Source organism: Lepisma saccharinum, chromosome 2 (assembly GCF_977018435.1).
Source record: "Lepisma saccharinum chromosome 2, izLepSacc3.1, whole genome shotgun sequence".
Classification (NCBI taxonomy): domain Eukaryota; kingdom Metazoa; phylum Arthropoda; class Insecta; order Zygentoma; family Lepismatidae; genus Lepisma; species Lepisma saccharinum.
Window position 1 is genome coordinate 29,402,823 of NC_139230.1, and position 25,139 is coordinate 29,427,961.

Consider the following 25,139-nt stretch of genomic DNA (forward strand, 5'->3'; position numbering starts at 1 on the left):
CAAACTATAAATTGAACGATTCATTTTGTCCTCAATATGAAATACACAATCCAAGTGTTCAATTGCTGTTAAATTTCTCTATGTATGGTGCAACTTTGCACTTATTTACAAGTCATGCTTGCTGCCAGATGCTAGACACACACAAACAGTGTTGCCACAATATGAGGGCACAATTTTCCTTTCCAAAGAACAAAATTTCCCTTTTTGGAGATGACCTTAAAATTTCCCTGCAATTGTGGTATTTTCCATCGAAATTCCCTTTTTCCCTTTTGGCTAAAATTTCGGTCCGAATTTCCCTACAAAAGGGAAATTTCTTTCATGTGGCAACACTGCACACAAACAGTACCCGCAGTGTTGCCAAAACAAAGGGAGAAAAATTTGGAGCGAATTTACAATATAGAGAAAGTCTCCAATTTTGTTAATTTTCGGTATACTAACTAATTTTGACCTCCTAATCACGAATCTGTTGAAAAAAACCGGGGGTCACGTCTGAAAATTTGAAAAAAAGCTGATTGAATTTTTTATATATATATATAGGTGTATATGCGTAGTTTTACGAACAAAAATGTAATATCCTGTCATTGTGTCTTACCACGCCATTGTTTTACAAGAAAATGATTTATGATGTTCAATTCTAGTACGATCCCTATTTATTCGATGAATTTAGGGGTGAAATGAGTGCTAATGGAACCTAACCTAACAGGCCTAACCTAACCTCGTGTGAATGGTTCGTGGGGCTACCCGTGGATGGTTTTTGGGGCTAACGTCAATGGTTTGTGGGGCTACCCGTGGATGTTTTTGGGGCTAACGTCAATGGTTTGTGGGGCTACCCGTGGATGGTTTTTGTTAACGAACAATTTTTCATCAAATGTACAATTTCCAGACGTGACCCCCGGTTTTTTACAACAGATTAGTGATTAGGAGGCCAAAATTAGTTAGTATACCGAAAATTAACGAAATTGGAGACTTTCTCTATATTGTACATTCTAGCCAAAAATTTTATTTGACTATGATCTCACCTACTGAATTTCTCTGCACAGATAGAAATTTCGTTTCATGTGGCAACACTGAGCGCTTGAAAAATATATATTCTGTGCAAATTATCTGTGGGTCTCACTTATCGCACAACATCTAAGCAACCTTGTGTTCTGACGTCACTAAAAACTTTTTAATTTTAGGATAAGTGCCTACATTGCTAGGTTAGGCTAGCTAGGTTTAGTTCTCTTAACCTAAATAATAATTTTTCATTGTATTCATGCTAATGGAATCTAACCTAACAGGCCTAACTTCAACTCGTACGCTTTCCTCATCTGACGTCAGAACACAAGGTTGCAGAAGGGAAGTGAAACAAGGCAGACCCAATTATTTGTGGTGCTGCAAAGGTATTTGTGCGTGTATTTAATTATCGCATACCGCACATCAAATTCATAGCCGAGAAAATATGAGATATTTCTCCTGAAGATGATGACCAAAATAACTCTCTAACTTTTGGCCTTTGTGTGTAAACTAGATGATTGAGAATAATCTGTAGGCGAATCAAGGAAACCATAAATCATTAACTTACAGTTTGTTTTATGATCCGGGACTAATTGACTAATCGACTGTGTCGATAATTCGGTTTCAACATATTTAAGTGATGTTAAATTCTCAAAACCAAAAAAGATGTTTCGTCCTTTGCATAAGTTTCACAATAACCCACGTAATATTTTGAATGAAGTAAGTCAACGTCTTTCTTTTCCAGGGAAGTATCAGATATATATATATAACACATCTTCCGAATTATATAAAGTTGCTTAAATTGGAAACGGTCATATCGGTACCAGTTAATTAGTCGGAGATACATTCAACTCGTTTTTTTTTCAAATAAAAATCATTTATACTTATCTCATATGCATAGCAGAACATTTTTCAACCTGGGGATCACTTTTTTTCCATGAAAAACATGTTATTTGTAACATTATAATTCTTTATTTGTCGTTGCTAATTCGGCGGCCAAATCTTGACTCACGTTGTCTGTCGTCAGCTGATGTGCAGTGTTTCCAAACGTATGAACCTATAAATGCCGCACAAGCTATTCACAAAACGTTTTGAATCGAAAATTGTTCCACAAACCATTCACGGAAGGTTAGGTTAGGAAAATTTAGAAAAATAAATTTCAACAAAAAAAATTAACTTTCACTACACTTAAATGTATTGCATGCTATGAACCTATAAATGCCACACAAGCTATTCACAAAACGTTTTTATTCGAAAATTGTTCCACAAACCTTTCACGTAAGGTAAGGTTAGGTTCAGTTAGGTTAGGAAAATTTAGAAAAATAAATTTCAACAAAAAAAAATATAGCATCTTGTCAAACTACCGCGTGGTTGCTACACTGACAGGGGGTTACATAACCGAACGCATGGAACATTTGATTCATGTAGTCGACGACAATGGTGGCACGAGCTATCGTGCAACGGAGATGCATGAATGACGAAAAATACCTTACTTACAGGCCAAATAAGTTGCACCATTCAAAAAAACTATTTCCCCGGCTTCAGAATGTCTACAAGAATGCAATTCCGTAAGTGCTTTCTCGTCTTTTTTCCTGTAAATTTGAAGAAATCCATCTCCGGCTTATCTAATCGTTACCGTCATATCTTGTAATTTTGGAGAGAGCCATTTAACTCATCACAGGCAAATTATAGAAACTTGTTACCACTTACTTTGTGAGAGAAGTGCTAAACCATGATGAATCATGAAATCAAATTGCAAAACTCACCACTAGTCAGCAATGGCTACAAGGAAAACCTAATACCTTGTTGAAGAAAGTATGAAAATATATACATCCATTACCATGAGAGTTACTAGGCTACATCAGAGTAATGCCGCTTTGTACTAAATACACACGTATCGTTTATAACAATCTCTCCAATTAAAAATAATTAAGAATTATCCATTTTTTTGCAGCCATGTAAATTGGTAGACCTAATGTGTCCACTTACTCTCAATGGGATCGTTACAGCCCAGAAGTGTCCATAGCGGCACAAGCTCAAATTGTTTAATTCTGAATTAATCATGGTACACAGGCATTTCTTACGTTGTTCGATTTCTGTTGATGTCTGTGAACACACATTTTAAAGTCTTAGTGACTATACTTACTGCATGTTTTTTGGATGAGTAGCTGTTAGTTTACTGTTGTCTTGGATATGGCCTGTTTCTGCAATGTACTTCAGATGCATGGGGTGTGAAGAGGTATTTCGTTGCTAAATACTGTCGTCGTCGGGTTAGGCAGGTCAGGTTTAAGACTTAGCATTAATAAAATATCCCTAAATCCTTTTGTTGTTAAGTTTAGAGTGCTTAGCATGAAGGTAATACCCCTAAATGTTTTAAGCACCTGATAACATAATATCTGATCTCGAGCACAATACCTCTTTCAAGCCTTGATTGAAAATCCACAAAAACTTGTATCCGAGTCGACTGGAAGCCAAGAACACTTGCTACATTTCAGATCGTAAGTTCTCCAGTACTTAATGAACTTTTATCTGTGCTAATTTGTTCTCCAAGCTTCGAACTTACTCCTACGATTGTTTCCAGTATTCTAAAGCTCTTCCTAATACTCTACTGAACATTCATTTTGATATAATTCGAAATATTGACAAAATAATGCATAGGCTTTCAAAGGATGAGAAGAGAGGATTAGAATTTCTTCTCTAGGTGTAAGGCTTTTTTGTCAAGATCCTGAAATTTTATCTTGTTCATATCTTTTTGAGACAAACATTATGTGATATGGTATAACTTAACAATACAGGGAATTTATCCAATTTGTTTGAAATTTGTGATACTTACTAATTTGGGCCTCGTAATCACGAATCTGCACTTTAAAATTTGGTGCTCACGTATAAATTTGGGGACAGGTGAATCCGGCCAATTTCTAACATGCCTTTAACAGGGACTCTATAGAGAATGCCTTGGAGCCGGAGCATAGCAGAGCTGAGGCTGGGCCGAGTTAGCAGTTGGGGGTGGTAAGTCAATTACCCCAGGGGCGGAGCCTGGAATCGGTGGGAAATTTGGACTCAAAAATTTCAAACGGCAATATCTGACCTTCAGTCGGCTATAAATTGGTAAATAGTTCTTTCCGCCCTCCAGATGTATGTTCTTCACCATTAGCATTACATAATGTTCACAAAAAAAAAAGTCCGAAATTGAGGGTGTAGAAATAAGAACTTAATTTAGATTTTTTCCGTGTGTGAGCGCCGAATTTTAACTGTAGATTCGTGATTAGGGGTCCAAAATTAGTGAGTATGCCAAATTTGAAACAAAATGGAGAAATTCCCGGTATTGTAAAATCGCTCCAAATTATACGATCTCTCTGACATCAATTCCCCCTTACTCTCCACCAAATCAATCCCCAAAAATTCTTGGCATGGGGTGTCTAGCATTATTCATGAGCATGCAATGATATTTATGGTTAGGCAAGTGATTGGATAGGATTCCATTTGACACAAACGTGTAAATAATAAGAATTTGCTGCTGATACATGCAGTTTGAACATGCCATACAAAGTAGCTTATCGACCCTTACGGTTGTGTAGTGGTTATGCCTGTTGGATTATGTAGAAGTTGCCCTCTTTACTAGCCAATTTAAATATATATGTTGAATGTAGTATTCTAAGTGGAGAGTGCCATCCCCTCAGAACCCCCTTCCCAAGGCTTGAACAAACACTTAGCACTTCGAGCACAAAAACTATTATGAATTCAACTGCGAAAATGATTTTATTGATTGTTCTATCACTTCAGAAATTTAATATGAAGGAGATATTTAATTTATTCATGTGAATTGTAGGTTTACAACAAATTACATAAAAAATTTCTATCATCTGCTTGAGTTTCAATCAGAGATGAATACGAGTGTCTCTTCTTGATTGTAGGAAGTTACTATTTTTTTTCACTGCAAAAAGTTGTATTTTGTCAAAGATTGAAGCATAAAGCTGTTTGTAAATGATCAAATAACTCATGAGCAAGTCATTGAATTGAACGCTTAAAATGAAATGGCATCAGAGACCATGTCATTTTTCTCATTGGATGCAAGGTTAGGTCCAAGAATTTCTATTTAGGAACACTTCTAAATAACTTAATCCAAGTCTGTCGACCAATCTGAGCACATGCTATCGAAATTGGTTATCGAAAAAAGAAGCATCGAGGTACAGAATCCTGTTTATTTCTATTCTGTGGTGAAGTGAAAGCATCAGAGCAACATGTGGGGAATTGAAGTGTAAACACATGTTTGTGACTTACGAGAAAGGAAAGGAGAAGTGGTGGAACGTTCTGTATTTATTTAATCTTGATTATACGAAAGAAGAATAATGAATATTTTTACAGCAGTGAGTAATGTGATAATAAAATATGTTCGACATGATGACAACCAACTGAAGAACATAATATTTTGTGTTGATCTTAAATTGAAGTTTAGGTAAACACAATGAAAAACAACTATCTGTGGAAATGAAATTTTTACAAAATTCTTTTGTTGTGTTCACATTTTTTTCTGGTATGTTTGGTTACATTTAAGCTATTAATACCGAGAAAATACATCAACATCACTCTTCTTTCACATTTCTAATATGCCCTACTTTTTCCTTTGGAAAATTAAATTACAATTATTATGTTTGTTATGGCTAATCGCTAGTCTATTTATTTCTTTTCAAGCCATATACACACTGCCATGTTTTAGTAAAATGTGGATTTGTCCAATTTCAGATCATTGAAGATAAATGAATTGTATAGAGTAGAGTTTATAACTGTTGCACACACTGGCAGTCACAATTCTCATGAAGACAAGAGTACTTTTTTCAGCATGTTTCAGCTGGACAGAGCCCTGTGTCAACTTACCATGGAACAGGCTTCAAGTATAGACAGGGACACACACACAGAGAATTACAATACATCTTTCCTAGACATAGAACGAGTGCAGTCAAAAAGGAAGCATGAAAACATTCTATGTGAAGTGTAATCATGGCTTCAGATTATAAAAACACTTTATCCTTTCATAGAATATGCAGAAAGCAACAAATACACAAACTATTCTGTGAGAACTAGAAAATCTATGCAAGTGGTGCTTGCCCCCACCTACTTAGTGCAAGATACTGGCATTATTATAACAAAATAAGAAAACCTTAGGAGGAGGCTTGCCACATTACCTTTAATATGTGTGTGTGTGCAGAACTCTCTCATGAAGATTCAATGGTACAATACACCAGTTTTCTTATTACTCTATTCTTCTCTTATCATCCTGTCTCCCCTTATGTGATAGTGCATGATGAAAGTGCCACTTTGAGGGCCAATTGGGTTGGCTTACAACCTACCTCTGAAGTTCCAGAGTCTAACTCCTGAGCTGCATATGTGTGTTCTTGTATAAGTGTTATTTCATCAATTTCATATACACTGCTCAAAATAATTAGGGGATCAGGCAAAAATAAGTAATGGATCAGACCAGATATGTTGTCAGCGCCTGTATGAGCTACAATCAGCTGCTAAAGCCCCATAAACGAAGGTTCCAGTGCCTTAAATATGATGTAACCTTTGCAATGGTGATATCAAAGGGTAGAGGGGAGGAGTGTGTGCGTGCTGGTGTTGTATGCTAGTCGTCTCTGGTTAGCGATACCGTTCAGTTGGGGAAGCCAAAGGTTCAGGTGAGAAAGGCAATGCCACACCAACGTGATTTACCGGAAGCTATGGCTTGGGGAGCCATATGAAGGATTGAAGCTCGGCAGTCAGAATCCCAGGTAGCACATGCCATTGGAGTGTCGCAAAGTGTAATTTCCAGACTATGGAATCGTTTTGAAACAGCAGGAAGTGTTCGCAGAAGACAAGGCCAAGGCCGTCCACGAGCAACAATATCCAGGAACAGGGGGCAGAATGCAACGCTACTGCAATGTGCCTGGCAAACAGCAACGGGATGCAGAGTGTCATCGCAAACTGTCCGGAATCGTCTTCATGAGGGTGGCCTCTATGCACGTAGGCCCATGGAGTATGTTCCATTAACGTTACAACACCGTAGAGCTCGTAGAAACTAGGCGGAGGAACATCGTGGTTGGGGACATGCCGAATGGAGGTCCGTTCTGTTCTCTGATGAGTCGCGATTCAGTGTGGAACCTGACAATTGACGTGCTCTCATCTGGAGGGAACGCGGAACACGAAACAACCCAGCTTTTGTGCATGAACGCTCCCTATATGGTGGCGGTGGACTGACGGTGTGGGCAGGAATCAGTATTGGTGGATATTCGGACCTGCACATCATCCGCGATGGCACCTTGACAACTCGAAGGTATAGAGACGAGATCCTCCGACCTTATGTCGTGCCATTGGTGATCCTTTCCGTTTCATGGATGATAATGCTCGTCCACACCGAGCTGGGTTTGTGGTCGACATGCTGGACCAGGAGGGTATCGAGCATCTCCAGACTTAAATCCAGTCGAGCACATCTGGGATGCACTAGGCCGACAAGTTGCAGCACGATCAACACCTCCCACAACTTGGGCAGAGCTGGAAATTGCCCTTCTGGCAGAGTGGTGATGTATCCCCCAACAGCTCATTGATTCCATGCCACGCAGGTGTGCAGCAATATTGGCCGTTAGGGGAGACCATACACCGTACTAGAGGAGAGTTGCTGTAGTGTTTGTGTCTGTTTTTGTGCTTTTTTGTGTGCTGTCCTACTGATGCTCTAACTGTCATATCAAGTCACATGTCATTAATGTCATTAACATCAGGTATGATGGCAGCTTATCTTAAAGTAAAAAAAAAGGTAAAGTGTTCCCCTGTGCTTAGCACCATGCCATGAAGGCGTGTAGGGGGTGTGGGGGTAACGCCCCACACTTTCTTGATCCGGTCGTGAGTGGGGGTGATGTGATCAGCATCACGCCCCTGACCACCTTTACCCCCCAGGGTTTCCCCCAGGTACCCATGTTATTCGACGCTGGGTGGGCGCTTCCATCGTTAGAAAAGTTCCCGGATTTGAACCGGCCGGGGATCGAACCCGGGACCTTTAGCATGGTAGTCAGACGCGTTACCGACTGAGCCACCGCGGCAGCATATCTTGCTGTAACTAATCTCAGAATGAAATAAAGGCTCTGGTATTAGTATGCCTACATGAGTTTTGATATCTGGTCTGATCCCCTAATTATTTTGAGCAGTGTAGCTAGTCACCTTTCATCCTCATTGTCATAATAAGCCAATAGGGTTATGTTTGGTCTGTGTACTGTGTTGCTAATAGATCTTACAGTTATTTTTATTTTAGTAGTTTGAGATGGTCTCATTTCTTTTTGGAAAATTTTGCAGGAGATGTTCTATAGAAAACTAGAAGAAGCAAACAGAAAATCTCGTTTTGTAGTAATATTCTGTTATGCATACCCAAATCCATTATGTGGTGAACTATACCCCACAGTGCAGGTAAGAAGAGAATAGAAAGTTTACTGAAACTAGATCAACTAAATTAAAACTTTGCATACTTTATTATGTTATAATTCTGCCAAAACTTTGGAACTTACATATTTTCTGCTCTATGCTATTATTATGCTCTGATATAGTAGAAGTGTCATCTAGAGCCTGGAAGTTTGACAAAATATCCCCACCCTGCTGCATTTATTGATAATATTTTTTCTGATACACATTTTTTATTTTACTTATTTTGTATCCTACTGCCCATTTTTAATCTTAATACCTTTATGGCCATTTTCAATTAAATTTTAGAATTTTTGTAAAAAATTTGTATGTGACTTATGTTTCTTTTAAAAATGTTATTTATTAGCATTTATTTTTATTTGGTTTATGTGAATAATTTTTCCTTGTATATTGGACTTGCCCATCTTTCAACACTGTTGAAGGAGAAAAGTGTGAGAAGAGAGTGGTTCATATCCAGTTAGAATATTGCTTTTGGGTTTGCATTTTCTTGTACGTACGTGACTGACAGCTGATAACCTGCTGCAAATGACCTCTTCACGTTCAACTTCAGTGCCAACACATTGTTGACAAACAACAATATACATAGACACCTGCGGCCCTTTGCCTGGATTTTTAGAAATCCATCTTTAGTTTGGACCTACACTTTGGAGAGAAAGAATTGTGTGTTGTCATCATGCTGAAATTTTGTGAGACATTAAAACAACTTACATGGTTATGTGCAAGAATATATCTCAGCATGTAGCAACAGAAAACATAAATCTGTGACTGCTAAAACAATAGGACAGAAGAAGATATCCCTAATTTTGACAGTGGCCACTTCATCCAGCAGGCAATATCAGTTTTCTCTTAAAATCTGCGAAGCTTTCATGGAAGCAGGAATTCCTGAAACTGGAAAACAAGCAGTGCTGGCTGCTTAATATGTGCTGCAGCACATTATTCAATTTGCTAAAATGAAAAGAAAGGAAAGGACAAATTTCATGTATTTAAGAAGTTCAATAAAGCATTGAACTGAATGTGGAACATTTCATGTTAAGAGGCTTAAAAATTTGCAGTGTGCTATGTATTTTCCGCATGCTGTTAAGCTTTAATGAATACTAGGCTATTGGCTTCATATTATGTTTTTTTCCACCTCGCGGTGCATATGGATACACCCCATCATGCCCCTAATTTCTTACAGGGGAAATAGGGTCTCGGCTTGGGAATATGATCTGCTAGCATGATGGTAAGTGTTGTAATTTTGCATGAACCTTCGCTTCTTATCTCGGTCAGAATAACATCTTATAATGTTCTCAAGCTTTCCGTAGATTATTAGTGTACATTTGTGTAATGTTTGCAATGTGTAATATGTAAAGAGTTTGAACATGACTTGACAATATCGCTGAGCCTTTACTCTATTTTTGTGGTAATACCTTGTTGGTCAATCCCTGCCTGACCTTCATCTTCTGACATAAGCATGGGTAGCTTTACAAATTGTGTTGTTCCATTCCAACTGGCTTCAGATTCAGACCTGAAAGTTTTTCATGAAGTTCATTATCAGGCACATGGCATAAAGCAGTCATTTTGCATTGTTCCATGTATCGGCATACGTGGTGTTGGGGGGAGTTGATGGGGCTACACCCCCTCTCAAAAATTTGAGAATATCAATACTTTCAAATGGAAGCAGTAAAGAACTAGGCAATTTAAATGCAGACTCCCCTTAAAATCACCTCCAATTACCATGTTTGTCTTTGAACAGCTTTTAAAATGAAGGTTAAAAGCGGTGATTGCAAAATACATTGTAGTTTATTCCACCCCTACCTAGAAGGCAGCTATGTGATACTGACTTTTACATTTCCAGTCCCTCCGAAAAAAAAAAAATCCTGGGGGAGGGCGTCATTGTAAATGCAAGAAAGAACCTGTAATGTCCTTGAAATGTCATGAGTCGCCACTGAAAACAACCCACTGAGGACATCCCTAGAGAAATACACTAAAGAAGAGATGCCATTGGAAACTACCAAAGGTGGTTTGATTTAAATCGCAATGTAAATCAAGATTTAAATCAGGTGATTTTTTTTAATTACTAATTTAAATCACTAAAAGAAATAATTCATACAATAAAGGAATTTGTAGATATTGGAATCACTTTTGGCGAAAGTGCATTATCCCATAGTCATTGAATGGTGTTTATTAGGCTCTAAGAAAGGAAACAAACTATATGTACTGATGGGGTGAAGCTCATATGAAAGGAAATGTAATATGTAAACTGTAAACACTAAGTTTTACTTGATTTAAAATTCAATAATTCTTGTAGGCAAAAGGAGCAAACATTTTGTGTAATGTACAAAATACTAATGATGTGAAACTGAAACCATAAATTGGGTCATTATCATTAAGCTGTAAGTAAACATGGCAGCTGATATTTTGCAAACTATCATTTGAAAAATCACCAAGATTTATCTACAAAAGTATTTTAAGTTACAATTATGTAGTATGTTTTATTTTCATTGAAGCAAAGTTATGAAATGATTACAGTTTCATTATCACACTCAACAAAAATGGCCATAATACATAAATCAAACTGTTCAAATATTTTACAGATCCATTTACCAGAAATAGCCTTTCTATGAAAAAGAAAGCACGTACATCTATATGTATGGTGCTAAAAAAGCATATTTTAAGTGTTTTTTCTTTTAAAAAATCTGATTTAATTTTTTTAAAAACCATCAAAAATTAGTTTTTAAATAAAAATACATTAATTTCATCCACTCTGGAAAACATATTTAAGTGTCTGCTACAAAGAAGCTCTGCAAATAATTCATGGCGAAGATGGTGGAAAGAATATATGGATTTTAATAGAAGAAACTACTGATGCTATGGAATGCTTAGCCAATGTGATAATTGGAACAATGGAACCAATATTTATGAGTCCTTGTCATTTCTTCTCACCATGGAACAACTAGAGGAAGCCAATGGTTCATGGATGGCTCACTTATCTCAAATTTCCAGCTTCTGCTCTGGCCAGAACATCACAATGATGTGTTACTTTTCATCAGTGATGCAGCTCCTTGCATGAATAAGGCAACCACAGCATTGAAAGTACTCTTCCCAAACATGCTTCATATCTAGGGTGACCGGACACACAAAAGGAGGACAAAGTCATGAAAAAGAGGACGTCACAAAAAATGGCAACACATTTTCCATTACTCATAATTTAATCAATATAAAGAAAATCTTACCAACATTATGATCACAGATACTTTTCAGGTGATCTATTTCAATAATTTCCTCTTACATTTAAGCAAAGAAAGCAATCTCCTAATCTGTTACTTTACAAAGGACAAAGAATATCTACAATTTGAAGCACAGAATATTACTCCTTTTCTAATTCTTGGATATTAGAATGAAATCTCCCCACAAGTTAATACAAATGTAACAAGTAAGATTTGCTTTAACTTATTTCCAAAAAACAAATTAAAATTTTTAGGTAATTTAGATTGAGTAGAGAAATATGATTTTAATGGCACGAACATTCCTAGTACTCTTTCAACAGCAGGGGAAAAGTGACAGCCACCTTACACTTTACCTCATATTCGTTTCTTCCATCCTATCCTTTAAAACCTGAATATTTTCTTGTAAGATCATTGTTGAATTTACACTTTTGCTTCGTTATTTCATGAAAGTAAATATTACTTAACAATCAAAATTCTCACTACGCGTTTCTGTATCAGGGATGTATAACTCGAATAGGAGTGGCAGAGTGATTAGCACACTGCGCCACAATTCCAGCGATCCTGAATTGAAGTCCCGGCCTGGTCATGAGTGTTCTTTCAGAGTATCTCTTCATCAAAATCATCATAACATTGCTCATACCCATCTTTGCGATTAGCCAAAAGTGGCAGAAAAGCGAAGTAAAATAAACCCAATCAATCAAAAAGGAACTGCACAGAGTACATGCATTCCAGCAGTCTCCGAGGGCGAAGCAATGAGTTTGAGTAATACTAATGACTAGGGTGCAGAATTTTGCCTGATTTGCCATTTTTATGCCTTTGTAGTAAAACATAGAGCCTAAAGTTTAAGGTTCGTTTCATGGTGTTTCTAGTCCAAAAACACATTTTTATAGTGCCTATAATTGCCTATTTTGAGGGTTAGTGCCTATTTTGCTTAATGGTGTCAAAAAATGTATATTCTGCAATTTTTGCATCCTTCAGCTTTCTTTATGTGCCTTTGGCTTTCCCCACATTGAAAGATGTAAGGCTTTGTTGATGTTGTACTGACTGAAATCTGGAATTCGCCAGATTTGATGGTCTCAATTGGAACATTGTTTTAATATTTATTTTTTTTTGTTACAATGGTACAAATTGTTTTGTTTTTTTTATCATTTGTTCAAATTCGCACAGTCGTTAGCACAAGCTCTTTTTGTGAGAATTACTTTAACTGACGGTTCCCGCAAATGTGAATTTTGATCAAAAGAAAAACCGTTTGTTAACCGCTGGTGCACTTTTATGTATAAACTGAAGTGCTAACACTGTATAACTGTGCATTGTAAGAAGAAAATTTAAATAAGTTCACATTAATTTTTTTTATTTTATGGTGCCTTTTTAAGTGGCTATTTTCATCATTTTGGTGCCTATTTGATTGCCGAGGTTTTTAGTGCCTATAAATCCACCCCCTACTAATGACTCAGTCGGGAAAGTGATTGTGTTCAGTTCCCAGATGCTAGGTGAACATTGTTTGAATATTAACGTGCCCCAAGTCATAGGCTATGCCTTGAATGATGATCATTATGTGTGGATTGTCAATGCAGCACATTTGCTATGATCAATTCTATACTCTTTCCAAAAAGGGAGGACATTTAGCGATTTCTAAAAAATCCACCCGGACGCCGGACACACCCCTAAAAAGGAGGACATGTCCGGATAAAAGAGGATGTGTGGTCACCCTATTCATATCACATTTGTAGGCCACATGATGCACAGACTTGCCAAAGAAGTAGGAGTATTCCACTCGGTGGCAAATTGATTTCAAACACAAAGAAAATTTTTGTGAAATCTCCCTCTCAATCCCGAATCTTTCAGGAAGTTCCTCCTGAGCTTAGTCTACCTCCACAGCCAGTCTTGACCGATGGGAAACCTGGATATTAGCCTATGTATATAATGCTAACAATCTTGAAAAACAGTGAAGTGAATGAAGCTCTACCAGAAAAGAAAGCAGCTTCAATTCATGAAGTGAAAAAACTCTTTGTTCAGAACTGAAGAGTAAACTTTCATTTATATTGGCACATTATGGCCAATGGAAAATGGAATGAAACTCTTACAGCATCCATGAAAGTCTTTGAGGAATCTTGCAGCAGTTGATGAAAGTGCCAGGAGAAAAGTGGTTTTCTCTTGCAGAAAAGTGCGAATGTGAACTTGGAAAAATTTGAAACAATTTGTAATAGGAAAAATTTGAAACAATTTGTAATATTCTTTTCTTGACAATATGAATCCAGCAACAATATCCTGTTTTGTGTATGCTCTAATTACTTCTGTTGAAGTAGAGAGATAATTTTTTTTATGAAAGCATTCTTTCTGAAAGTTGCAAACTAAAAATAAAAATAAAACACCCAGTGGTTATGTGCAATCAAGACAACACAGGAAAGTGAAATGCTATTTCCATGTAGATTTTAATGTTTTGAATGAAACTATAGATATAAGTGAAGTGCAATTTGCCACTTTTTTCAGTTTATTGTGCCTATTTTTTTGCATTTGGTGGCTATTTTTTACATTATAAATACCTTTTTGCCTGCTCATTTTAACTAAAATAAATGCCTGAACTTCCTGGCTCTAGTCATCACTTTCAACTACCTGGGTATATTGGTTGTATTGTATTGTAAGTAATGTTAGCTTTTATAACATTATAAAAGCTAACAAAAACATCCTTACCTCAGGTCATTCCACATCAAATCATACAGAAAAAGTAAAAAAATGTAACACACCACCTCTGATATTCTTCAAATTTGCTACATCTGTTCCTCAAATAGTCCATACAAAAATGCAAATTTTTAATATTCTTGAACATTTGGTTTAGGAAATACAGGGGTGTAAAGTTTGCCAGAACACTCGTCTGACAAAAAAGTTGGAATCATGCATTCATTATTTCAAGATCTCATTGCTCAGCCGTTAGAATTTGTTGAAAATTTGCAGTTGTCTTAAGAATAAGTGAACTTGCTTTGAAACATAAAATCCTATGAAACAAACTCTCCATGAATACTCCTTTGAGCTGCTGCTGCTATAAAAAAAATGCTTGGTTTGAAAATAGTTTTTTACTATGAGCCCACCTTTGAGAATGGATGGAAAGTGCTAAGGTGACATCTTAATATATGTATATTAACAAGACCAAAATCCAAAGGAGAAATGTTGAAATACAAAACTACACTTTCCTAGCCCCCCTCCCCACACACACACACTGTGACAAGCGAAGACTGGAACGAAGTTCCCAAAGTAGCACTAAATTTTTGGATTGTATCTTTGTTTGAATTACCTGTGTTGTATTATTTCTCTCCTTTTTTATTAAATGAATGACTTTGGTTGGTACAATTGATTGCTTGATTTAGTTTATTTTACTTTGTTTTTTGCCACTTTTGGCTAATCACAAAGATGGAAGTGCATGAAGGGACAATCACAAACATATAGGGACAACACAATACAAGCCCTGCAGAGGATTATTACTGGCTGTGAGTTCAGATGTCAGTGTCTTGCTAGTATGCAAAGTACAATCCAAGGATGCTGACATATGTGTCTCTTGAGAAAGGAGTTACCCCTTACACCCCTTTAGTTGGTATAAACAAGACAAGTGGCATCAAAGTCAGCCTTAGTGTAAATTTTGAATGCTCGTGTATGTGTGTGATTTTCTGCAGCTGCACCCGGTCATTGAGATGCAGTAGCCAAGTGCAGACACATTCTTTGTGGCATTAGCACATGTACATGAAATTCCTTTTCAGACTTCCAAATTAGCTATGAAATCCAGTGGATTGATACAGCAGTCATGAGTCAAACAGTGGTGTTTGATTGACACAGACACTTATGGAATGGACATGTGAGAATATACAATGATCCTCTCATACAGACCACCCTTCAACCACACTCACTGGTGACAGTGTTTCTTAAATCAATGGTTCGATTTGGTCAAATAATTGGTGGATCATAGATGAGGGAATGTGATGTGTGGAAGTCTGCCAGGATCTTCAAGAGACTGTCATGAATGTTTCAAACTGCATGTTTGGCTATTTTCAACCTATTTCATATTTGTGTGTGTGTGCTGCTTGTGTTCATCTATTCTCTTGTCCAGGTTCTCTTATGTAAGCTTGCCTACATTCACATGGTATGGTGTATGTTGTATATGCAGCTATCTGAGCATAAAGTGGACTTACAACAAACTAACAAACTTTGACAGCTTTCTGCAACTGTCTGTTACTGTACCAGACTTTAGCAATTACAACTCTTTTGCACACACACATATATACAGTGAAACTCCTATTTTGCATTTTATTTCACACTTTGTACATTCTTTTACCATGGTCCCTTGAAAAGTATACAACTGAGGCTTGTCTGCATATATAATGTAAACAAAGAACATTTAAGTTGAATCTAAATTGGCATTTTATGTATGAACTGCATATTGCAAAACATTCTATTTCTTTTCAGATTCTGGTAGATAAATATCCTCAGGTCATGTTTCTTCTTCTCAATGTTGACCTTTTTCCTGACTTGGCCATGTTGTTTGGATTTGAACTCATACCAGCATTTATCTTTATAAAGAACAAGGTTATGGTAAGGATTTTGGGTTCTACAATTTTGGATGTTTTTAAATTTTAAAAAAACAAACACAGATGGCAACCACAAAATGTGCCAAGTATGTAATATTGACACAAACATGGTGTGGCATGGTAAAGGAGGTGAAATAATTGCATGGGAAGTTCTCTGTTTCCTTGTTGCTCTTTTTTAGTTGTTGTTGTCCTGATTAATTACAAAGGGCCTCTGCCTTCATTAACACAGGTTTTGGTATCCAGGATGGAGATGGTAGTGCCTCACTGCTTTGTTTTATTCTGTCATATGGTTGGGCTGGAGGCTGTTGAGTGCCAGGCTAACACAGCTGCTTGGTGTAGTGTGGTTCAGCACACCACCCCTAACCCAGTAAACATGAACCACATCATATCAAGCAGCACAACCTGGCACTCAATATTCTCCAGCACTACCAGATGATGGAAATCTGAAATATTGCTAACCTGAAGAAAGCAAAGTTACCATCTCCATCCTAGATGCCAAAATCTGTGTTAATGAAGGCAGCGGTCCTTTGTAATTAACCAGAACAACAACTACAAAAAGAAGGAGCAATGTAGAAATACAGAAAGTACAATGCAAACACATTTATGTAGTTTTCCATATTTTTAGTATGTTCTAAAAGCACAACTTATGCATCATTTCTTTCGTACATCTAATAAATGTAAACCAGATAGTTTGTTTTCATGAAATTGCAAAATGTTATGTTTTCATCATGTACAATCAAATCATAGCATGTCAGATTGACAATGGAAAGTCGTATTAATCTTTGTGGTAACTAATCTGATATCACCAACTGCATAGTGGTTTGGATCCCACTATAGGTGCAGTTCCAATTAGTCTGTATGTGCAGTAAGTTAACTTAAAAACGAACTATGGTAACTAAGCATTTTGAAAGCTTGCTACTCAGAAAGTTTGCAGTTCGGCTGATAATGTACATAACAGTCAAAATTAAGACATTGACTACCCACACAATCAGACAACCTGTTGGCCATTTGATTTGACTTATGAATGTTGAAAAGTAGCCATTAATTCCAAAATAGTATATCAATATTTGAATAAAATAAAATATTACGCACCACTGCAAAGTATGTTTTTAAATGTAATTTTTGAAATAAATCATCAACTTTTTGCAATGGAACAATCCTTTAATGTACTTCAATAGTCAATTTCTACATAAGAACCAAAAAAGTGTAATTGAGATTTTCTTCTCCTTGTACACTTTGGAAGGACTTTCCATGTGAAGCTTTTTGAGAAACTGGTTGGTTGATGCACTTGCTTAGTTTGTTAATGACAACAGAATGCAAGATGGTGGAATGCTTCCATGACCTTCATTTAAGGTATTATCACAGTATTACTTTCAGAGAAAATCTAGGTATGTGAGCAGGCATGTGCACATTTGTGCTGACTTCAGTGATTTGTTATAGCAGATCAACAAGTCTATGTAGGTATACATATGTTGGGATGGATTAAGAAACTAAATAATTTGAAATTTCACTGCTCAAATTCTTGAAAATGTTCCAATTTAAGAATAAACATAGCAAAAACATTCAAGTCGGCATTATCCAGGACTTGCCATGAGGAAGTGTCTGCATGTTGAGTCGTGACCATGTCCTCCCAATCAGCTCTATTTTGGGCACTTTTATTAGCTATGACAGTTTAATGCTGTCCAGCTTTATAGTTCGTTTGTGTTTCAAACTCTGGTAATTTGTCCCTAGGCATAAGGGTACCTCTTCATTTTTGCCTCGCCTATCTTTTGTATTGCTCTTGTAGATTCTATCATAAGGTAAATACATCCCTCAAATTCTTGTGCACCACAGGAAGATTCAGTGAAATTTGCAGCAGAGTGAGATTGCTCCTCAATGAAGATTTTGTCTGTTAGTTCATCAACAGAGTCTGAGTCAGCCAAGGACCCATCCATTGTGTGTAGCACAGGAATTAGGCCTTACCTGCTACTTCTTTGACACCCCCAATGCTGTTTGAGCAGTCCACTGGAGAACTTTCGGAGTGTGGATTGTGTCAGGATGGCCAATACACATTTTGTGTCGTACAATTAAGCTGTAGGGGAGGTGATTGTATCTTCTCTTCAATTGCATGCACCACAGATGGTCAACCACTTCAAATATCATCATGTATATTTCCGCATCCTTCATTTTCATGCCATTGAATCACTCCTGGCATATTCTCTATACACTTCCCAAAGTTGACAGTAAATTTCAACCAGTTTGATGTTCCTCACATTCAAGTAATGGATTACAGAAACACACACCACAATGCATAAAGGCTGTTTGCATGTCTGCAAGTGGCATCCATTCCTTGCTTACCATTGTGACCACAGCATTACATCAGCAATATATTTGCAAACTGGAGTTGTTTTGTGAATCTCTTTCATGTAATGTAGGATTGCTTACACAAAGTAACTTGAAAGTCATTGTGATGAGATTTAAGACTAAAGTGACGAGCAAGATGGGCCCCCTTCAGTCTAAAGCGTAACATTCACTGTATATTCGCAAACATCAGACCAAGGCAACACAACACATAGTATTGAGAAAAATGACACAGTCTGAGGCAGGGTTGTTAAAGGTCCACAAACCCATAAATTCTAATGGGTTCTATTGGGTTCCGCTGCATGACCGGCACCTTTTTTCTCGCACAATTTAAATTCGGTCCAAGTTGCGTATTGTTACATTGAAAAAAGGTGCCTGGATCGTATTTTAATTGTTTCTGAAAAAAGGTTCATGGACCGTATTTAAATTGATGCAGGAAAAAAAGGTTCCTGGACCAAATTGAAATTCTTCTGTAAAAAAGGTTCCTGGACCGAATTTGAATTTATCCAGAAAAAAGGTTCCTGGACCGTATTTAAATTGATCCAGAAAAAAGATTCCTGGACAGAATTGAAATGATTTAAATATGAAAAGATTATACACTGTCTAGAACTCATTTACGTTTGCTGATTTTCTCTCCCAGTCCGGGATTGAATTTATTTGCAATTACAGACCAGGCTTGACCGATTAAAAGTTGCCTTCTAAACATGTCTGCGAGTACGTTTTACATTAGAATGTTACACTGCGGTTGTAGAAAACATAGCACAGGGAATAAATCAAAACTCTGTTGTCCTCTCATGGGCCAGATTCAAAACTCCCTTGTCAAAGAGTTACTGTACATAATGCAATGGACTATATGGCGTCACATTGAGTTCAAACAAACCCATCACGTGTTCCTCCGGCAACCAATCCAGGAATTGCAGCCAATAGGAGCCGTCGATGAGGTAACATGAGGCTGCTGTGTTCCCAGCAGATATTACAACAGGGAACGGCAGTGCTGCTACAACCAAGTGAAGGAACGTGCACGAGAGAATGGGGCTACTTATGTGGAGAGTGGTAACGTGACTGCAGCATTTGCTTTCTCCCATTTCTACCTTGTACCTTAGATTCCCGAGACAGCCAGCACCTGGATTAGTCTTTCATGCTCACAAGTGGATAATTGTTTATCGCCAGGTCCATATTTGATCCAAGTTGCATATTGTTTCATTTCAATATGGAACTTGGACCCTATTTAAACTGATTCGGAAAAAAAGGTTCCTGGACCGAATTTAAATTGGTTGGGAAAAAATTTCCCGGACGTATATAAATTCATCTGGAAAAAAGGTTCGTGGACCGTATTTAAATTCATTCAGAAGAAAGGTTCATGGACTGTATTTAAATTGATCCTGGAATAAAGGTTCCTGGATGATATTTAAATTGATGGGGAAAAAAGATTCCTGGACCGAATTGAAATACTTTACAGATAAAAAGGTTCTTTACGGTCCAGAACCCATTTACGCTTGCGGATTTTCTCTCCTTGACTGGAATTGAATTTATTTAAAATTCCTTGACCTTTAACAACCCTGGTCTGAGGGACTGTATATGCAAGTGATACATGCAGTCTTGTTGTATCACTTCTGTTCAAAAGGTTTAATTGATTACTGAGGGTTTTCTTCCAAGCAACATGTGTCACTTCAGTGTGAAAGCTTCTTTAGAGTCGAAGTGACTAAGTGAAATTTTTAACTCATCCTTTTTTAACTAAAGGACAACATAATTATACTATTAAAATTAAAATTTTGATTTATTTCATTTTTCAATCCACCCTAATATGAACATTCCTGAATGAAAACATGGTACAAGATAACATTTTTTTTAATTTTTTTTTATGTATGCATGTTACAGTATAATCAATAAACTTGTTTTATTTACAGTTGGGACAATATGTAGGTTCTTGCCAATTTGCTCTCAGACACACTCTCCGTGAATGTTTAAAAAGATACAAGAAAGATTGCCCTACAACTCCTGTTCTCTTTTGAGAATTCAAGAATTTAGTTGAGAGTTCATGGAGCTGTCAGTAATTTCAATACAACATGTATTATTGTTATTTTGTGCTGATATTTCTCATGGATACAATTTCCATCAGTATCCCACATCAAATTAATAATGAAGCTGTCATTAATATCAATGCAACATGTATTATTATTTATTTTGTGCTGATATTTTTCAGAGATAAAATTTTCATCAGTATCCTGTATCAAATTCAAAAATAAAAACTACGATTTATTTACTTTCTTTTTTTTTAACACCCTGGAGATACATAAAACAGAGAACACAGCATGAAAATTGACCTAGGAGTCATTCCATGCCAAATCAACACAGATATGTGCAATTTTTAACCTGACCATCTCCGATTTTCATGAAATTTGGGGAGTTGAAACTATGCATAGAACTTAGTAACTATGAAAATTTTTAGTCTCGTGCGTCTTGTAATTGTTAAATTATTCAAGGTCAAAGTTTGCAGAAATTGCCTTTTTTGAGCCCGCTTAGCTATACTAAATGTGCTGTTACTCCGCCCCTATTTCGCCTAGGAAGCTCAAATAAAGCTTATTGTACAGGGAATTGAACAAGCTTTCCAGTGATATATAACAAGCCTACCTTTGGATAAAAATATAATTTTGTCACGTGACCTTGACTTTTGACCTTGAATATCTCAAAACATGTCATCACCAAATATCGTGAAAAAAATATATTTGGTCCCCCATACCATACTCTAAAACATACCAAAAAATCATTCTGGGACTGCAATGGGATCGGAAGATACAAAATAATATGTGTAACTATGTGACTGATAAAAGCCCCATTACATGAACTATGAAGAGTCAAATGTCCCTTAACACCCTCTACAAAATGTGAAGGAGTTATCCTGGGTATAATTGGTCATAAAAGAAATAGGTTAGGCACAGGGAGATCCCTAGCCGTGTGTGTCAAGCGCAGATCCGGCATATTGTTGACCGCCATATTGAATTCAACGCAAAAATTTCAAAGGAAAGGGGGTTGTGTGATATATCAAATCAGGCTAGAATTTCATGAGAAATGAAGTGACGAAGGATTTTCCAACATATATTTAACCAGCAAAAATTTATTACTGCATGCTTGTAACCATTTTCTCCTTTTCGAGGTGTTAAAAACAAAGCATTGGAATGCTCCTAACGTGTTAGGAACTCATCAAGATCACGCTGACATCTTGGGAGAGAAAGAAGTATACGCACCATTGCATATGATTTTAATCAGCTACATTCACCAAATAGTTGAATAGTGAAGAATATTGGGAAAAGTATCTCAAACAATTACGTGACACTTCCTTTGGAATGAAAAATTCTTCAGTGACGAGACAAATTTTTATGTTCACGGTGAAGTTAATAAAAATAATATGCAATACCTGTGATTTGCTCAGTCGAATGGTTGTTGCTGGTAAGCTAATTATGTGGTATAATGTATGGCAAACGGAAATGGTTGGTCCATATTCAACAACGGAACTTTAAATGGTGAGGGCTTCTTGGATTTGTTAAGTGAACAGGTTTTTTCACCCTTGCTTACGGGATATGGCACTTTTTGAGAGTTTTGAAACAGGACAGATTGTGACCACACTATGTAGACATTTTCGCAATTTCTTCATGGTAATTTTCTAGGTAGATTGAGGTGCAGATGGGGATCTATTAAAAGGCCTGCACATTCCCCAAATCTAACATCTTAGGAGGACTTTTACCTTCAGAAACATTTGAAGAGAATGGTGCATGCACTAAAAGTCCTGATATTGACCATCTGAGAGAAGGCATAGTTGCTGCTTGCGATGTTGTTGCACATGCTACATTACCAAATGTTCTATGCGAGTGTGAGAGACGTCAACGAGTGTGCTCACAGGAACATTGACAACATTATAATGTGCATATATCATAAGTGAAAGATATGTGTATAATTTTTTGCTGGCGTAAGATACATTGGAAAATCCTTCGTCACTTCATTTTTCGTGAAATTCTAGCCTCATTTGATATATCACATAACCCCCTTTCCTTTGAAATGTTTGCGTTGAATTCAATATGGCGGTCAACAATATGCCGGACCTGCGCTTGACACACACGGCTAGAAATCTCCCTGTGCCTAACCTATTTCTTTTATGACCAATTATACCCAGGATAACTCCTTCACATTTTGTACGGGGTGTTAAGGGACATTTGACTCTTCATAGTTCATGTAATGGGGCTTTTATCAGTCGCATAGTTACACATATTATTTTGTATCTTCTGATCCCATTGCAGTCCCAGAATGATTTTTTGGTATGTTTTAGAGTATGGTATGAGGGACCAAATATATTTTTTTAACATTTTTGGTGATGACATGTTTTGAGATATTCAAGGTCAAAAGTCAAGGTCACGTGACAAAATTATATTTTTATCCAAAGGTAGGCTTGTTATATATCACTGGAAAGCTTGTTCAATTCCCTGTACAATAAGCTTTATTTGAGCTTCCTAGGCAAAATAGGGGCGGAGTTACAGCACATTTAGTATAGCTAAGCGGGCTCAAAAAGGGCAATTTATGCTAACTTTGACCTTGAATAATTTAACAATTACAAGACGCACGAAACTAAAAATTTTCATAGTTACTAAGTTCCATGCATAGTTTCAATTCCCCAAATTTCATGAAAATCGGAGATGGTCAGGTCAAAGGCTGTGTTGATTTCGCATGGAATGACTCCTATGTAACCAGAATACAAAATGGAAAAGGGTCAAAGACTGTCATGGATATATCTTTTGGGGAGAAGAGATCTAAATGAAGAAAAAATATTATGATTCAGAAAAGGAGGTCCAACTTATGAGTAAGTTGGAAGTAGGCTGCAGGCAGTAGTGTAGCGGTCACCCCCACAACCCCAGCAATGCAGGGGGGGGGGAGCAATGTTCTCTCTCTGTGCTCTTGAAATTTTATATAATTCCAGAAATTCAACAGTGTGTGTTGCTTACTTAAAATGGATGTACGAAACAGAAATTTGGTTCCCAGTAACATATTACATGACGACATCTGTGATAAGAAGCAGTGGTGTATTATCTCAACCAGAGCGGGCCGGGCAACATGGGTCTCCTCCAAAATGCAGAATTAACTTACTTGCCCACAAGTGGCAATCGACAGGAACATTCTCTCATCTCATACCTTTATAGGTACGCAGTTTAGTGAATTACAGTTATGAATCCAGTAGAAAGATTCAGTTGCTCAACCAGTCTATGCCTTTTTGCTACACAATACCTAAACAAACTTGAAAATTCATGACCTTTTTTTTAGCAGTAAGTAATGTTAGTTTTACAAGTGATATTTAAAATGTAACTTCCCACAAAATATTTTCAAAGGAGCCCCTATAGTCTCAATATGAAATTGAGATAAGATCTGAGATAAATTTCCCATATTGTCCACACGTGTTAAGTCTTACTTCAAAGAGGACCAAAAACTCAGGAGGTGGAGCCCAGGGACAATTATCCCTTTGCCTTTAGGTTCAGTAGCCCCTATTCCACCATGCAGGGTAAACAGACTATTCAGTTTTCTGAGTGAAAATTCCTAGCTGCGAATCTGGTTGCTTGAGTTAGGTTTGAGTTTTTGTTTTAACTCCACTTTATGCACATGCTAATCAGGACTGAACCTATAGTTTAAAGTGGGATTCGAACCACTATGTGCCTCCACCGGGTATCGAATCCAGGACCCCTTGATTACAAAGTGAAGACACTACCACTGCACCATCGGGGAAGCCCTGTTCAAGTTAGGGGATCGAAGGAAGGATCATTATATGGATCAATGTGAAGACAATGCAGTAGGTGGAGGAGGATGCATATGCAAATTATTATTCTAGCTGAAAGATAGCATCCCCTTGCGTACCTTAACCCCATTCCTCTCACCTACACTCTTCGGGCACTGGTGATCCATTAATAAAACAGTTCTTGTTTCATGAAAAAGTCTTAAGAAATATCAGTGGTTCATCAAAAAGAAATGGCATCATTAAAATTAAGAATAATAATGTTGAAGTCCACTAACACCAAAATAAAACACCATGCCAGTGTGGCAACAAACTTTAGGGGGGGGGGGCTCAACGCTTCCAATCGGCATTTCATTGAGTGACAAATTTTAAGTGAATTAGAGTCCCATTGCTGCTTTATTATCTATCTCTCAAGACTCGAGTCCGCTGCTATTTCTTCGTAGCAGATTGCAATTGACCTTATAATGTTAGATCACCATTGACAATCTAGAGGTCTGTTTCAACCCCCATAACTGAAATGATATGTTTGCTTGAGTACATAACTCACTATTAGTAGTCTATTAGAAGTGTAATGTGAGGGACTCTTCCTTCGAATTGTGTCCTGGCACAGCCAGGGGACAGTAGCGGCTCGTGCCTAAAATAACAGGTGAAGAAGTATATTTATAGGCAATGAAAACAAATAGTAAGTGCCAGTGCCCCCCCCCCAATTTAAAACGTCTTTTTTGTCTTCATCCGTCCATCTGGAAAATGGTGTCTGCAACAAATTACACACTAAGTCATTTACTGGGTTCATTGTAGAAACCACAG

The 25,139-nt window shown here is 37.1% G+C and overlaps 1 protein-coding gene across 1 annotated transcript; it reads left to right on the plus strand.

Annotated features, from left to right (window-relative positions):
* The first annotated feature begins 1,619 nt into the window (after positions 1-1,619).
* On the plus strand, positions 1,620-20,782 carry LOC145984389 (thioredoxin-like). The gene is made up of 4 exons (XM_083118050.1): positions 1,620-1,716; positions 8,317-8,427; positions 16,101-16,226; positions 20,470-20,782. The coding sequence occupies exons 1-4, from the start codon at positions 1,663-1,665 to the stop codon at positions 20,572-20,574; spliced, it is 396 nt and encodes a 131-aa protein (XP_082974176.1). The 5' UTR covers positions 1,620-1,662; the 3' UTR covers positions 20,575-20,782.
* Positions 20,783-25,139: the final 4,357 nt, after the last annotated feature.

Coding starts and splice junctions, on each gene's coding strand:
- LOC145984389 (XM_083118050.1), top strand. CDS start 1,663: ATGTTTCGTCCTTTGCATAAGTTTCACAATAACCCACGTAATATTTTG. Junction 1,717..8,316: donor CACGTAATATTTTGAATGAA/GTAAGTCAACGT, acceptor AAAATTTTGCAG/GAGATGTTCTATAGAAAACT. Junction 8,428..16,100: donor AACTATACCCCACAGTGCAG/GTAAGAAGAGAA, acceptor ATTTCTTTTCAG/ATTCTGGTAGATAAATATCC.